Below are 17,710 nucleotides of genomic sequence, written 5' to 3'. Positions count from 1 at the left end.
ATCGTTTTAATAGCCCTTCTCAGCTGGTACGTATTACTTTCCCATTTCAGACAAGATGGATGTTTTCAAGGAATTTGTCTTTTGTCTTTATATTTTTTATATACACGAGAACAAGTTAAGGCAGAAGGTGAAAGAAAACTCTCTCTAGGGTAACACCACGTGGCCTAAGTAGGAAAACAAAATGTAAAATCTAAAAAGGGCTATTCAATCCATGTTTCTCCTGTAGTCGAAATGCGTTTGCACAACCAAGATAGAGTCGGTAAGTGGGGCGCGCCCGGATCTTTTTTTCGGTCTTTAAATATATTTTGTTTCAGTTTTCTCCAATTTTTTCATTACGTGAAAATGGTTGGAAATCGGTTTCTTTGTTTGAAGGCCGTTAAATTTCTTTGATCCAGCTTCGTAACGTGATAGGGTGCGCAGACTGTCAACTAACGTGCTTTCATTCATTCATACTTTCTCTATTTCTCTGTTTCTTGTGGTGGTGGTCCTCTTCCTTGTATGCCTGGTGTCCCTGCTTCGAGTCGTACTTTTTTACTTTTTTTACTTTAAAACCAGTATGTATTCGTGTGTTACCCGTATGTCGCTTGTGTGTAGTCAGTCGTGTCGAGAGAAAAGGCGCACGACGAGGATGGTAAGAGTCGGTACCCAGGGGCTCTTTCGCCCGTACTTGAAACTTTCGTCGCGCCTTTTCTCTCGACCCGACTGACTGCCCCTGGGTCTCCGAGGATGACTCTTATGTGACTCGTATGCTACTCGTATGTACTCGTATGTCATCGGTGTGTACCCGTATGTAGTCGTAGGTTACTCGTATGTACTCGTGTGGTGTTTTAGTCACGATCCATTTTTTTTGTCCTCTTTTACAAAGTAAACTTCTTCCTTGTGGCTTAGTAAACTTTTACGTTGTTTAATTTTCTCCTAAGTGTCTCCTGGATCTGAATAACTAAAAGCGATTTACTTTTGCCCGTGAATGTGAAGGTTTCCTGCAATGTTTTGTCACGCTGGGCACCGCTCGTTAGTAGTTTTTGCAGGATGTTTTAAAATTCTCCTTAGTGATTTTCGGATCCAAATTTTGAAAAATGGATTGCAGCTTAAACTGAAGCTACATGAATTATGGAGAAGTGCACTGTGAAAGGATTTGCAATGGTTTTTAAACTGCACCTTGTTTTTCTGAAGATATTGTGACTCTTTGGGCTAGAGCGCGTCGTTCCTCCCTTGATAATTACTTTTGAATTAACTTAGTAAACAGTCTCGCTAGCGCCGGTTTGATTGACGGATTAGAAACAAGGTCAAGGTCCATCCAGCAGGGTAAATCAAGGCGCTCTGCGCCAGAAGTTTTTTTCTCGCGGCTTCGCCTTCGGCCGAACACGTGTCGGCCTGAGGCCGACGAAACGAAGCTCCCCGACGCACGCGAGAAAAAACCTCTGGTACCCAGGGTAAGCTACGTCAGGATCAGGGTAGGTGTGTTTCAAAAGTTGTTCAGTGATGGCACAGCGGGTTCTTCGTGATACACAGCAAGTCTTCGGCTATTTGAATTTGTGTTTACCCAATTTTACGGTAACGGACTCATTTCATGAGGTGTTTTGCCATATTTTGTGGTTACACAAGTTCCTTTTTTTTTGTGTAAATGCCTTCTCATCACGACTGGATCTAATAATTACAGAGCACACGAGTGTACAAGCTCAGTTAGCCAGCTAGGATCCGCTTTTGTCCTCGCCGAAGCGTAGTGGACAAGTTCCACTGTCAACAAGTGACAGTATAGTAAGAGAAGAGATTTTAACATTATATAAGCTCTAACATGTCTGTAACCCTTTTAATCTGACCGCATATTATTGGAAAAAACTTCCCCACTTTCGTTTATAGTACAGTACCTTTGATCACAGTCTGATATATTTATTTTGTTTGCAGCCATAGAAACAGAAACCATGTCTCCCGCCCCTACATCAGAAAATTCCACTGTCATTAAACCACGACCAACCTTGACTTCCGCATCTGCACCAGAAAATTCCACTGTCATTAACAAAGTTATTTACATTTCACTTGGTGTCACGTCCGCTATTTTGCTGTTGTCGGTCGCTATTTTCGTCTGGTGCTACCGAAAAAGAAAGGCAAAGACTATTGAAAGGTTTGTGGAACTCTGCCAATGCCTAGCTGGCGGTTTTTCTGTTTGCTTCTTTTTTCTTTTTAGTGGTTGGTAAAGTAAGAGATTCAGCCGGGCGAAAGCTAAACCGAGCACGAAAAAGGAATGATAGGGATGGGGGCGAGGGTATGTAGTGAGAAACACCTCCAGTATTCAACCCCTTGAGATTTTTAAAACGCCCCGTCCAGTTTTTGTGAAAGGATGATGTAACATGTTTTGAGGTCTGACGTCAGCCGACAAAATGTCGCGCCAAAGTTTTTTTTGTTTACGATCGTTTAATGTTTTTTTATTAGCGCTTTCCTGGTAATTATTCTCTCCCTTCACCCCTTCCCCCGCCGTTTTCTTTTTCGACCTCTGTTCAGCCGTATTCGCGCGGCTGTAACTCGATCTTACTTTGCCAACCACTAAATAAAAAAAAGACACCAATCTAACACTAAGGAAAGCCTTTGTTTTGTCTTTTTATGTAAACGTAGCGATTAAGTTTCGCTCCCCGTAACGTTATTGGCTAAATTATATCACGTGTCAACAAAACCGACGTGGTGCACCTGCCAAGATTACAGATAACATTAACTAGAAGTCAAAAGCATTACTTTATTTGCAATTCTTATGAAAAAATAATCAAAGAATGTTTTCATTGTCGAAAGATGCATGAAAAAAAAAAAAGATCCTATGAATAGTCTGATGAAGACAAATTTTGTTTTTAGATAAGCCTAAAGTGAATTAGAATTGAACAAATTCTTTTTTTTGAAGTCATTGTTTGTAAATGCCCTTGACTGAATCGTCCTTTTAAAAAAAATCAGTTAATTTTATCCCCACTCGGCTATTCTGATCGAGCTTTTTTTTTCACGAGGAGAACATCTCAGCTTCGGCCATTATCCTCCGATGCACCAGTAGCCAGGTGCACTAATTTTTTGTTGTTGGTAAAGTTTACAGATAGGCGAGTAGATGTTACTATAATATTGTGCTCAGCGTAATAATCCGGCATTTTTTTTCCTTTTTCTAGGTCACCTTATTCACAAGACGAGATTACTCCTCCTGACAAGTGGGAAATTCTGCCTGAGCAAATAGAGTTTGAGGAAGAGCTGGGGAGAGGAGAATTTGGTGTTGTTTATAAAGCAACCTTTTCTCAGAGTCATGAGATGGAGGCATTGCACGATGCGGGGACTTCAAAATGGCCTGTATCATCCACAAAGAAGGCAGCACAGGTGGTGGCTGTCAAAGTTTTACATGGTAAGAAATACTGACTGTCTATCACCATAGACAAAGGCATAAAGTCTTAACTGCCTTTCAGTCCTCTTCATACTACTGTAAGAACACTTATGTATTTAAGCAACTCTTTGGGAACTTTAAGATCTCAAAGCCTGAAATTTAACAGAAAAAACAAAACTCGACTCTTTTCGAAGACGTGATCGTATGATATTAAAACAAATTACACCATCGAGAGACACTTCATTTTTAAAATCGGTATTGTCTCTCGTTGGTGAAGAGCACGGCAAAGTTGGAAGTGCAAGAAATTTGTGGTTTCTTTATTCACTATGTAAGTGTGAAAAAATAATAAAGGCTCTTAAGTTCTAAAAAGTAGGTTTAAGCCTATTAGCTCTAAACAAATCAGCATCTCTTACGAATTTACATTTCCCCAAAACCACACAAAAAAAGGTAAATTGATCTACAGAGCCTGAATTAAAGCCAATAATGAAAAAAGATTTAAAAAATGCAGCCTCTAGTCAATACATGTATGACAACTCGGATCGAATGCATGGAAAACAACTAAACTGGGAAGAGCTTGCCTCAAGGCGTCAAAGGCACTTAAGTCTATTAATGTATGATACGGTGAATGGAAATATACCTAGTTACTTAAGCGATCTTTTCTCGAATGTCTGTGAGATCAACCCTTATAAGTCTATGCTAAGAAATACGGAATATAATGTTGTAGTGGACCACGTTCCGAAAACAGAATATTATAAAGGGTCTTTCTCATACAGAGCAAGAATGCTGTGGAATTTATTACCAAATGACATAAAAGCGTCCGAATCTAAAGTTATCTTTAAAAGAAAACTGGCTAGTAGGCAGGCAAACTGTTGACTACATTTTACCATATTTTATTATTTGTACATATTTTTAGTGTAGTTGTACAGTATTTACTTCTGTTTCTATTCGGCTTTCATGTAAAGAAGTTATGTAACTTATGAAATTACCGTATTCAAATAGAAGTGAATCAATCAATCAATCAATCAATCAATCAGTCAATCAATCAATCTATCTATCTATCTATCTATCTATCTATCTATTTATTTATTTATTTATTTATTTATTTATTTTCATTCGCCTTTTATGAACAGCGGTTTAGGTAGTGAGGGAAACCAGTACTGTCGCAATTTGTAATAATCATCGCACTTTGTAATACCTGTCGCAATTTGTAATAAATCCATCGCACTTTGTAATACCTGTCGCAATTTGTAATAAACCGTGTCGCACTTTGTAATAAAAAAGGTGTCGCAATTTGTAATAACAGTCCATAGCACTTTGTAATAAACTAAGCTGTCGCAATTTGTAATAATTCCATCGCACTTTGTAATGCCTTTTTGAGAGTAATCAAACTTATTTCGTCAACATTAAATATAATGCCGAAATATGCATGGTACTTCATAAACAAAGATGATGACGTCAGCTAGCACGTAACATCTCCGCTCATTCAAACATTTAATTTTATTATTTAGATTAATGTTGATTAGTTATCTGACTTACGAAATGCTGTACTCTTAAACTTTGCTATTGTACTAGGTGGTTTTCATTCCATGGTTACCCGGCGGGTGTACTTCCTTATATGGCCAATACGGGGATGTACCTCTGGGCAGAGCGTTGTCAGAGTACAGAATCTAGACACACTAGACACAAACGAGCCATTATTAAAAAGCATTTAATTTCCGCAAATTGTAACATCCATCCTACGTCATTCGAATAAGGACACCAGGAGATTTCCTTGTTAGATCTTATAACAAGTCTACACAACACGTGGTGCACCGTCCTTGTCTAACGCGCAATCTTAAAGAAGTAATAGTGGCTTCTTTTTTGGCCAAATTAATCAAACGAGGCCTGGAAAGATTCAAAATGTTTAGTGCAAATAATTACAAAAAACCTCACCAGTGGCAAACCGTCGAGCCACAACAGAAACCTAAACACAAAATCCAATTAATCGCTAGCCAATACCTTCGTATGTACCTGTTTTTATAACACTCACTTGGGGTCTTACACTGAGCCGGCAGGGCATTTGGTCCCTTATTCTCACTTGATTTTGTCCCATATAGGAACAAAAGGAGTACTCATTCCATCTTAAAACAATTGTTTTCTATAAGAAGTCCTCTAAAGCAAATACCATGGGGATAGTAAAAAATTATCCTTCCCTGCGTATATACAACTCGTAAGACCTTGCAATTCTTCCGAGCGTGTTCTGGATTACTGTTTTTCCACAAAATGGAAAGGATGGAATAAACCATCCATTACTACTTGAGTTACCCTATCTAAGGATCAAACCAAAGATACAAGGCTAACAAGGTAAAAAAATGATACCCTATTAAAGGCTCGAGATCCTAAAAAACCATACCCTATCAGGCGGTACTTACCTATCTAGCCCATCCATATATGGGATTATCCCCCCCCCCCCCGAAGACTTCATTTGGCAAGCAAACATGGATTTGGACGACGAATGCCAGGTTATTCATGAATTTTATGTTGTTAAATGTTGCTTTAGTTATTTTAATATTTTTGAATTTAAACATGATTCATCTCTTTTTGGTGATATGTCACAGGAAGTTTCATGTCTTTCATAAAAGCGTTTCTAGTTGGTCACGTGATTAATCAAGGCAGAAAAATTTATAACGTAAGACATGCGTGTTTGACCAAAGAAAATGTTACGGAGATGTTACGTGCTAGCATCCGTCATCATCTTTGTTTATGAAGTACCATGCATATTTAGGCATTACATTAATGTTGACGAAGTAAGTTGAATCACTCTCAAAAAATTATTACAAAGTGCGATGGAATTATTACAAATTGCGACAGCTTAGTTTATTACAAAGTGCGATGGACTGTTATTACAAATTGTGACACCTTTTTTATTACAAAGTGCGACACGGCTTATTACAAATTGCGACAGGTGTTACAAAGTGCGATGGATTTATTACAATAATAAAATCAATGTCATTTTATTTAATTATCTTTAGATAATCCATCTGAAGCACAGAAAGAAGAGTTCACGTTTGAGATTGAACAGATGAAGCTGTTGGGTTCACATAAGAACGTTGTATCCATGGTTGGATGCTGCACGCTTGAGGAGAAAATGTTCCTGGTTATAGAATACGTTCCGTGTGGTGACCTGCTGACGTGGCTACGCCGCAGAAGAAAAAAGGTAAGGAGATGAACAATTAAACAATTAGTTTATAACGAAATTATCAAGAAACATATATAGGGAGACAACATTACGAATATATTTTGGTACTATCTGAAGATTTTGTACAACTTATTTAAGCAACTGCAGTTACTTCAAAATTATAAAAGCATTTACTGATAATACTAACAATAATAATTATATAATATTTACTATTATTATTATTATTATTATTATTATTATTGTTATTATTATAATTTTAAAAGTATTTTATCCTTGGCTGTAACAACATAGGGAGGGTATTAAAAAAAATCCTCCTTACTAATCTTAGTCTATAAAACCTGGTGTGCCTCGAATTAGGGGCCGTAATCTAGTATGGAGATAATAACTTTTTGACTTAAGGATCGCTTGAAGCCATGCAGACGTGAAGTACCGTTTTTGTTACTTGCTTGATGTTTAGATCAATGAAGCTACCGAGAGATCCTATGCTGACAAAGAGGTTCTGAAAGATCACGGAGAGACCAGAGATCATGTAGGCTTATATATAAACTGTAGTTTAACCTTCCGTACTAGCTCTGTCCTAAAACGTTTATTGTCCAGAGTGTTTGTTTGTTTTATGTCTGGTTGACCAGCGAGGAAATGCAGCGTTTTTGCAGGTCAATGCACCGTTAACCGAGAAGACCTGGGGACGAGGTTGAGTTGTTTTGGTTGTGGAAACAAAAATGGCGGACATTTCACTCGTTTTAAGAGTAAGAACTAGGCGAAATAATAGCTAAAAACATGGCAAGAACAGCAAGAAGACAACTCCAAGGGCGACATCTGCTATTTGGAGAATATTTGCGGAGCTGAACAACCCTAAACGAGCACTATCGAAGATGAACTTAACATCGATGGATCGATGGAGGTAAGCATGTTTTAGCTATGTTTTGAAACTAGGAATTATTTTGAATGAATAATAAAACAATTATTGAATTCGGCTTTCGTATCATATGAAGAATTATGGAGATCTCGGAGGGTGTTATCCGCCTCGGCCTACGGCCTCGACGGATAACACCCTCCTCGATGTCCATAATTCTTCATAAGATACTCAGCCTCATTCACTTAATTGTTAAATAATGGATAACTCTCGATAAAGAGCGATTGATTAAATTGAAAATCGATAGCGGAAAAAGTTGTTGCTAATCGATGATTATCGACTTTAATCGATTTTTATCGAAGTTGTTGATCTTGATAGGTGCTTACTTAATTAGGTTAACATTGGCAAAGAACGTTGTTTCCGAACATAAGTACATTATTTATGTGGCTTTGGACGGTTACATTTGTAGCGAAATTTATTTCACAAATTACCCTCAATATTCTAACGAAGCATTTTTGGCCAATCGATAGGATAAAAAAGAGTTATAAACAACTGATTTAGCTCGCTTGCACAGGAAACTGTTCAAGTTGAACCCTACAACTTATACAGTTCAAGTGGTGAGGATAATTAACAATTATTCTTTGAAATCGAGGTGAATAGTGGCCAAATATTTGCCGAGCCGCGAAAGCGGCGAGGTAAATATTCCCAAAGCCACTATTCACCGAGATTGAAAAGAATAATTGTTTTAGTATATACACACGAAGTGATCTCAACAAAATCAGAGAAGAAACCATTAAAAAGTACAATTTGATTGACAGATCAAATCACGCGTGAGTTTAAAAATAGATCTTTGCAGAATTTTCAAACATGGCAATTCACAATTTTATCATTTCGCAAACAACAGTGTAATGGCTTAAATGGAACTGCTAAAAGTTTGAACTGTTTCCTTACCTGAGAAGAAAAGTGGAGCTTTGTTGTTTTCTGTTGACTCGCCAAGTTTATGGCCAAAAGGGCTTGTTGTGTCGTTCTTCGCATGAAGTGCTGACAAAAATGGCGGCTTGGTTGCTCGAGGTAAGAAGTCGTCGTCCTGTATCATTCTTTTTCCTGTTTACTTGAAACGTAGAATTTCTGGAAACATTTCCTTTTAAATTTGTTCGTCATAAATAAACTACGATTTTTGAGCCCGAAATTTTCTTGTTACAAAACGCTGAGTTCACGAAACGGCTTCTTCTACGCGAATACACGGGAGTTGTAAACAATCCATCGAGCACAAAACTCAGCTACAGTAAATTGAAAAACGCCGTATTGAATCCTTCCAAGTCTCGCTTGCCTTAAAAAAAGTCAGCCCTTGGATTTTGTCGACTTTTAAAAGATCGTTCTCTAAAAAAATGGGAAAAACACCGAGCTCACACATTATCCACTCGCTCGGAGGTGAATATTGTTGAATAGTCCGAGATAGCGAACCAATCAGATTGCTTAAATCACCAAGATCACTGAGTGTGTATATACTAATGTTCAGTGTACAGTTTTTCTGCAAGACCCTTAAATTGCTTCTTCAAAAAGCATATTGGAAAGGATCATTTAAACCGTTCTGTACATATGCAAAACAAAGTAGGTAATCAACTCCCCAACTAAATGGAAAGAGAAGTAGCATGACTATAAAACACGATAAAAATGTGAGAAAAAATCAGCATTTAAAACATAAAACATCTGCATATTGCTACAGTTTGGGTAATATAATTTGCTGTAAAATAATGCATTATTGAGTTTTAAACCTAGAAGGCAATCGATAATATCGTTAAAATAGTTAAAAACGATAGCGCTGACAATATTGATTTTCTGATATCAGTTTTTATCGATTGCGCTAGTCAGGTGTAATATGCAAAAGTTGTCTCTTTATTTAATGATCCGGGACACGAGAAGCGCCTCTTTATGAAAGAATTAGTTAACTATAAAGACGTTTAGAAAAATCATAGGGGGGTTTGGGGATCAAGTTGGCTTACCACAAAACTAAATTTGGTATTGTAGATTTTACTGATCTAAGTCTACTAAAGATCCGGCTGACCCTCACTGGTTTGTCGTTGTGGTTGTGCCTTCACAAGCTCTTATACCACAAAACGTAATCATGAGTGAATCGTCAAATTTATTTATTTAGACTAAGTACGTTTTACCGAGCTCTAAAAATGCTCCTATATCTTTTTTGTCTTGGCAGCTGTAGGTCATCTGGTTGTTGTTGAACTTTAGGGCGCTCTCCATTTGTCAAAACTGACCGGCCAGACCATGCCAGTAAAAATGAGAATTTCACTTTTAATCAAAACTATCCAGTCAGATCTGTCAAATCCTAAATAGTAGGCACGAAGGAGGTGGTTTTTCAGCAAAAACCCTGTGGAAAAAGCCGATTTCATTTGCCAACTGGCTGGTCCGGCAATTGTCTGGCCGGCCAGGTTAGACAAATGGAAAGCGCCCTTAGTCTTTAATTCACCGAAATTCTAAATGACCATTGTATGGAGTAACAACAGAGTGGAAATTTGAGGTATACTTGAACGGATCGAATACAAGAATGATAATAGTTAAACGGAGAAAATGGCCAGTACTGGACCAATAAGTTAAGGTTTTTGTTTTTGTTTTGTTTTGTTTTTTACAAAGGAAAGTAAACTTGTTAAAGATCGGACAAAGTGGGAGCAGCAGACGCACGAGAACATGGAGTTGACTTCTTTATCAGAAAAAAGCATTAATGATGAGGTCCGACAGGACCTGGCGTCGACTCTTCAAGGCCATCTTGTATGAAGGAAATACTTAAATATTTCATTTTATTTTTCTTAAATTTATATATCGTTATCAAAAGAAAGCAATGATGATGTCCGACAGGATCTGGAGTCGACTTTTCCAGGTCGTCTTGTAGAAAAGAAATACTTAACAACGCCTTTTTTTTCTTAAATTTAATTATATACTGAGCGTGGATAAGGCATGCAGACAATGAGGAAACTTGCTGAAAAATAAGCAACAATTTTCCGCGAAAGAAAAATTCGACATCTCTTTCTTTAAATTATTCTATTGACCGTGCTACAAAATAAGCTAACGAAAAAACGCTAGGAATCACTTGCTGAGCCATTGACTCCATCCACAATACCACCCACGATCTGTCTGATGTAAATAATTTTCAGTTGTATGTTAATGTAGCTTTATTACTGGTGGCGATGAAAGGTTCTTAGAGCAATCTTTCTGGGTCATGCCTATACCAGAATAAGATCAATCGAAGTACCCACGCGTGCATTCGATAAATCTTTGCAGGTATGGCAAATGAATCTACATGTATATTTTGTGATCTAAGGGACCGGTCATTATTTATCGCCAAGGGAGGGGGGGGGGGGCGGTGGCGGGTTGTAGAGGGGATCACTTGATTTTTTGGAGAACAAAAGGGGGAATCAGTTGATCAGTTGGGAGGGAGATCGCGAAAGTCATCAAAAGTTATTAGGGGGGATCACTTCATTCAAAGGGGGGATCGGCTAAATTTCACCTTTTTTAGGCCCAAATCCTCCCCTCCCCCCCCCCCCCCCCCCCCCCCCAAGGCGATAAATAATGACCAGTCCCTAATTTAAACATTACTTTCGCGCACTTTTCAAAAACCGGGGAGAATTTTCCACCCAGAGGCACGGTCCCGTTTTTGCAGAGATTCTGGGTATTTAATTTGAAGCTCAACAAGCATGACTCCTTTAAGATGTTTCATGTTGTTGTTGTCAATCTTTGTATTACGTCATTTGGTGATTGCACCCATCCGAAACACCAAGAAACAACCGCTTTTAGTCATGTTCTTCCTGAAAAACCCTTTCATCGAAAGGACGGTAGGATTAATCTGTCTTCCCTTCACGCACAGGAAGGACAGGAAAGCAAAGTTTCGACTACGGCAAAGGAAAAGAAAACACAAGTGACCATGGAAATGGCCTCATTGCGCCAGGATGACGTTACACAGGAAATGGCTTCGGCCACTCACGATCTGTCTGATGTAAGAAGGAAGTGTCTAAGGCCACAACAACACGAATCCGGATACGGTGAAACTGAATACCTCATTTTTGCGTCAACATAAATTTGGAGTGGAGTATCCGGTTTCACGCATTCACACGATTACGTTACTGCGGTTTGCAATTGCAACTGCACTCGGGCCAGCGGTGTGATTACACTGGCCGTATATCCTTCCCAGTTCCAGTGCTTCAAGGTAACATTTCATACACTTCTCAAGTGGGAATGTCAAAGAGAAATAACTAGGTAAAGGCCGATTCATTCGTCTGGAGCGAAAGTAGACAGAGGATTGTTGGCTTCTACTTTAAATTTTTCACGTTCCCATTTAAGCCTGGACCCGAGTTTATGACGTAGCTGATTTAAAAGTATGCTGTTTTAGTCGTCTTTTCGAACTCGCCAAACCCGACGAATTAACAAAAAATTCCACTCTGTAGGGGAGTTTCAATGCGGTCTCGGTGAGTGGATTTACCGTTTTCGTGTAGATGGAAGGCCGATTCGTATTAAAAAGCGTGCGGTTTCAAAAATATCCGGATTCGTGTGGACAGGTACTAAGCGTTACACGCTTACTTTTCTCACATAACGAAGGGTGTGATGTAAGACCCTTCCTCTTTACGTGCGTTGGGTATCGTTAAACGTGACCTTGAAGTGGAAAGATAGCGCGTTACAAGCGACCGTGACTAAGAAGTGGAACATTTTGGTTTGCGAACGTTAAAACCTTTTTTGCCCTCTTAATTCTTGTGCCGAATCTTGTTCTTGTGCCCGTGAAATTTCATCGTTTTTGCTTAGGTACCCCAAGTTCACGAGTGAGAATCATTTATGGGTAACATTATATGAAGGCTTGCATGTGGTTTCAAGCGTATCGCAATTTGGGATCACAAATAGAAATATTAGCGCAGTAGTCTGTCTAACCTTGACTCCATGTTTTCTTTATTGAATTATAGGCGAGATCGCGTCACACATTTAAATATTGCTAGTTTACACATTACGTCATCAAAAACTCAAAGGAAAGAATTATCGATCCTTTTGAGTTCTTACTTTCATGAATTATTAGAGCCGCTAAAAGCCAATATTAAGAAATTTTTCATTGCGAAAGAAGTTCTTCGTTTTGTGATACAGTACGCTTATATTTCTAAGCTTTTGTGTGACGCGGCATTTACATGGTAGCTACTGCGAACAAGCTCTCCGGGGCGCTCTGGGGGCGGGGCGGGAAAAGAAAGGAGAGCTTGCAACGACGTCTCTGGACTTTGAATTCTATCTCCAATTCGCCTGTGGCTCCCAGTTGACTGAGCTGTCAGATTTTTGCAAATCAGCGCGAAGCGGAAACGAACGCAATTGTAAACAAACATTAAAAAACACGTGCCAAGGGTAATGGCGTCATTACTAATGTTATCTCCGCCAATCAGAATCTCGCATCGACTTATATTCATTTTCCAGAGACGTAGCTGCAAGCTCTCCTTCCTTTTCCCGCCCAGCCGCCAGAGCGCCCTAGAGAGCTTCCTCGTAGGCTATTTACATGGCGGACGAGAGAGCTACCATGAAGGCTGAAAAATTGACTCTGTTGGGGGGATTTTGCTATCTGAATGGTCATTGTATTAATGTCAATGTTGACGAGTTCCTCAAGAGATAAATTCATCATTAAGTAGAACAACTCCGTGACACATGTTTCTGATGGTTTCCGGCCGCCATGTTAGTGACCATCCGGATGGGCACCAACATTGCGTCTCCATATAAAGCACTATAAATGTAGGTAAAAAAATTCTCCGAATTTCTCGCGCATGAAAAATTGCACCGACCTGAATCTTGGCCAGGGCCTTTGTATATCTACCTTATTTCATTTCCCAGATTCTAGACTTCATCTATTAAACTGTTTTGAGTTTTATTTTTAATAAAACAATAGCGTTACATTTTTTCTACATGTAAATACCATCGCCATTTTCTTTAATCATTCAGCAAAGTTTGGCTGATGAGTATGAAGTTAAGGAGGATCAACATTCTATGCACCAAGACCAAGAAGACATTGCAGTGTCTCCGCAACAAAGCAACAAAGATGCCGTTCTTGAAGTGATTCCATCCACTTCCACCGAAGTAGATGTAAGACGAAAACAAAAACACCATAATAATTAATTATTCACTAATAAAGAAGAATTTGCCTCTAGGGCGCCTTACTTTGCTTACGTTTCACGTTAGAAGGACACAACGTGATCTTGGTGTTCCTATGCCACTAATGTTTTTCGTCGATGGTGTACCTTTTCTGCGCTGTGTTGGATTTACGTTTCAGCGTCTTGTTTTCATTCTCTTGAGCTATTTTTAGTTGCAGGCTTGTGACTTCCAGAACGATGGCTGATATAAGGAATCGTCTAGTAAAATTGTGTGTTTGTTGTTTTTAGTCAGTAGGACGTGTATCGGCAGGTGACCAAGGCTTTCTGGGTAAACATCACACTGTTGGCGTGGATTTTCATCCTAGACTTGAAAACAGTACCCTGGACCCAAAGTAAATTTTATCCAGCTCTAAACTGGTCAATTTGAAGTTTCTGTTAATAGATAATACTTGTATATTACGTGGCTCTTGTCTGGCTTAAGCAAATCATGTTATTTTTATCTTTTTATCTGTTAGTTACTTATTTACTAACAAGGAAAGTAATTACTTGAAAGCTGTGCTGTTTCAAGCTAAACCAAAAATTTGATAGTTTTTTTTTATCAATTTAATTAGGATGAGGAATTCAAAGTAACCGACAAAGAACTTCTAATCAGGCCATCGGCATCACTAGGAAAAAGTCAAGCTTCTGCAATGCCACTTTCAATTGAAAACCTAGAGGAGAACTTTTCTACCAAACAACTGTTTTCACTTGCCTGGCAAATAGCTAAAGGAATGGTAATTATCTTTGTTTTTTGGATAATTTGGTTGGAATTATGGTTCTGAGTATAACTTGGAAAGAAGAATTCAAAAGTCAATATTTTATAAACATGAAATAGATGGGATAAATATATTGGCTGCTTTTCTAGATACGAGTACATTAAAATGGCTTATATGGAAAAAAAAATTCTTTTCGGTCGACCCAGTTTTGGCTAAATTCGTTTCGTTATGCATGTGAACGTAAATATCTGGATCAGATCAGTGCCGATATTTACTTTTCATTTGTACTTTTCATCTATACCTAACACTTTATGTTCGGCGTACCCCCGTTATTACGTTTTGAGATAATTTTAATGTTTTTTTCGTTGCTTATTTGTTATTAGAATCATCTCGCCGAAAACAATCTTGTTCACAGAGACCTTGCTGCCCGTAATGTTCTTGTTGGCCATGACAACCAGATTAAAGTGTCAGACTTTGGGTTGATGAGACAAATCTATGAAGATGTGAGCAGCTCACCGAAGTCCAAAAAACTTCCTGTAAAGTGGATGGCCCCAGAATCACTTTATCAAGGCGTTTATACGACCAAAAGTGATGTGTGAGTGATGAGTCTTCCCGCTCCCTTGACAAGGGAACTATTGAAACGTTTCTACTGAATCACTTCTCCAAATTGTAGTTGCCGTAAAAATTACAGAAGTATATAACTCTGAAGCGCTAAAATTCTCCTTATTTGTTTATAACCATGCTAGGGTTGGTTTTTAGCCGTCCAATCAGAAGCACGGAAAAATGTTTGCCTAAATATGGAATCATAGAATTGAAGGCATCCCTGTATAAATATAGCTAAACGCGCATTCTTCCTGTCCTTAACAATTCTCCAATTAATAATAATAATAATAATAATAATAATAATAATGATAATAATAATAATAATTTGTATAGCGCAAATTCCCTTCAATGTTCAAATGCGCTTCACAATAAAACCACGCAGTGGGAACTGGATACAATAACTAATACTACTATAATAAAAAATAAAAAAAATAAAAATGAAAAAACCGCACGCTTCTACTAATACTAATACTACCTAACAATACTACTATACTAATGCTACTATGATATTGCGCTGCAGGTTATGAAAAAACAATGCTAAACGAAAAAGGTGCGTTTTTAGCTTTGATTTAAAAATGTCCAGCGAATTGGAGTCTCTGACTTCAAATGGCAATGCATTCCAGAGTTTTGGTGCTACTCAAGTAAACGACCTGTCACCAAGTGTCGCTTTCTATTTGAAGCCGGGTTGCTTAAGCAAGAGGGTGTCAGTAGAACGTCTCAGGTTATAGCATGACTGAGGCTTCAGAAATGTTAGTGACTCCAAGTAAGTGGAAGCTGCGCTATGCAAGATCTTGAAAGTTAACAGAAGAATCTTGAATACAATTCTAGAGTGAATCGGTAACTAATGCAACTTAATAAAGAGGCGGTGTTATGCGACAATCTACCCTTAGTAAATATCAGTCTAGCACAGGTATTCTGCACACGTTGTAATTTGATCAATGAGCAGTTTGGCAGATCATATAATAAAAACTGCTACATTAGTCACGACGAATTGATATGAAAGCATGAATAAGTGACTCTGCTGACTTCTTGGAGAGATACTTCCGGATCCGACGTAAGTTATTCAAATAGTAGAATGATGAGCTGCAAATTTTCGAAATATGTTCCGTCATAGAGAGACTGGCATCTAACTACGAGTCAAGGTTCCTAGTGACAGGCACAGGGTGAATGTTGGTGTTACCCTAGCGATATGAGTGATAACTACCTTTTCAAGCTTCTTGCGGTGTACCTATTATAAGAAGTTCAGTTTTTTCGTCATTTAATTTAAGATTGTCACGCAACATCCAAGAACGAATATCAATAATGCAACTTTCCAGTAATTATCCAGCATTAAGTTGATCGGGCCTGTCGTTTGGGCAGAATGAGATGTATACCTGCGTGTAGTCAGCGTAACAATAAACCGTAGGAAAATGATGTTTGATGATCTCGAAGAGATTGCTCTACTACATAGTAAATAATAAGGGGCCCAAACAGGAACCTTGAGGGACACCACATTGCAACTCGAATTCCGCGGAGAGTGTCTCATTGATGGCTATTTGCTGAGACCTTCCAGACAGGCAAGACGAAAACCAGGAGAGGGCTTTTCCATTTATACCAAATGTGAACTGAAGTCGATGCAGTAAAGTTTCGTGATCGACAGTGTCAAAACCGCACTTAAGTTGAGGAGAAGAAGCAGAGTGACACGTTGATCGTTCATGTTAAGGGGGATGTCGTTAGTGACTTTGAGAAGTGCTATTACTATTCTGTGTTTGGGACGATAAGCTGATTGCAAGACAGGGAAGAGATCATTGCTGAATAAATAATGTTGAAGTTGCTTGGCGACCGCTGTCTCCACAAGTTTTGAGCGTATATAAGGTTACTCACAGGTCTATAGTTCGAGGTCGCCACCCTCCTTCTGTACCAGTGTTTTAACAAAGCGCCCTTTCAGATGAGAGGAAAATAGCCTGATTTCAGCGAAAGGTTAATCAATTTCGTAATTGGAGAAGGTAATCACTGTCAGAGAAGGCAGCGGCTAATCAGCTAATTGACCACATGACAACTAATGATTTGCATATGCCACTCCAGTCCGCGTATAAGCAAAACCATAGCACCGAGTCAGCACTGCTCAAAGTAAAGAATGATATTTTGTTGAATATGCATCACAAGCCTCAGCGTTCGGGAAGTTAAAAAATGCGTAGCGTCTGGTTGCTATGTAGTGACTTAATAAGCCAGTTGAGTATCTATCATCGTAACACTTTTGCGGTCCAATCCACTTTTGCGGTACAATCGTGTTCAAACCCCTGTGGGGGAAGTCTGTTTATTTTAGTTGATAGACGCACTTCCGACTTTCACGAGGTTCAATTTTGCATAAATTATCAAACATTTTGTTGAGCGGGAAATCTACCTACGGTTCGCGGGAAACGGAACTCTATAGCGGCGCAAGACGAATGTTTTGAGAGGCGAGGATGTGCTTACAAACCATTTACTATATCTATGCGACGAAAGGAGAAATCAATGGCCTGATAATTTGTGCAATGGTAATTTTATCAAACAATGTTCGCTCCAGAACGCTGAGACAACCTCGTTTGGCGCGCGTCTCGGTGTACGTACTTCCAAAACATGTTGTGATCGGTAAGTAGACTCGCTGGACTTATTTTCTCAGACCATTCGATTTCTACACCTTATTCCTTGTCTGAAGATTCTAGCAAACAAACAAGTATATCTGGATCGAAGATGAAATTATCTCCCTAAACACGGCCAGATTATATTCTGCAGGATGGCGGCACAATTCAACGTGTCTTTCAGGTCAGCCCTAATTTGTAGTTTGTAGGAGTATAACAATTGCGATCTCCCTATTTTCGCTTAAGCTTTCTTTGATTA

General features: G+C 38.7%; 1 protein-coding gene across 1 annotated transcript in view; it reads left to right on the top strand.

The window, feature by feature from the left end:
- The first annotated feature begins 231 nt into the window (after window positions 1-231).
- LOC140949443 (receptor-type tyrosine-protein kinase FLT3-like) overlaps window positions 232-17,710 on the top strand; it is a 22,686-nt gene continuing 5,207 nt past the window's right edge. The window contains exons 1-10 of the mRNA XM_073398604.1: window positions 232-259; window positions 1,906-2,122; window positions 3,141-3,367; window positions 6,358-6,542; window positions 6,982-7,053; window positions 10,024-10,158; window positions 11,252-11,380; window positions 13,345-13,485; window positions 14,105-14,266; window positions 14,632-14,843. Of these exons, the coding sequence (XP_073254705.1) occupies window positions 232-259; window positions 1,906-2,122; window positions 3,141-3,367; window positions 6,358-6,542; window positions 6,982-7,053; window positions 10,024-10,158; window positions 11,252-11,380; window positions 13,345-13,485; window positions 14,105-14,266; window positions 14,632-14,843 (1,508 nt within the window). The remainder of the gene's footprint in view (window positions 260-1,905; window positions 2,123-3,140; window positions 3,368-6,357; window positions 6,543-6,981; window positions 7,054-10,023; window positions 10,159-11,251; window positions 11,381-13,344; window positions 13,486-14,104; window positions 14,267-14,631; window positions 14,844-17,710) is intronic.

The sequence above is a fragment of the Porites lutea genome, chromosome 10, assembly GCF_958299795.1.
Source record: "Porites lutea chromosome 10, jaPorLute2.1, whole genome shotgun sequence".
In the NCBI taxonomy this organism is placed as follows: domain Eukaryota; kingdom Metazoa; phylum Cnidaria; class Anthozoa; order Scleractinia; family Poritidae; genus Porites; species Porites lutea.
This window is presented reverse-complemented; position numbering and strand designations above follow the sequence as displayed.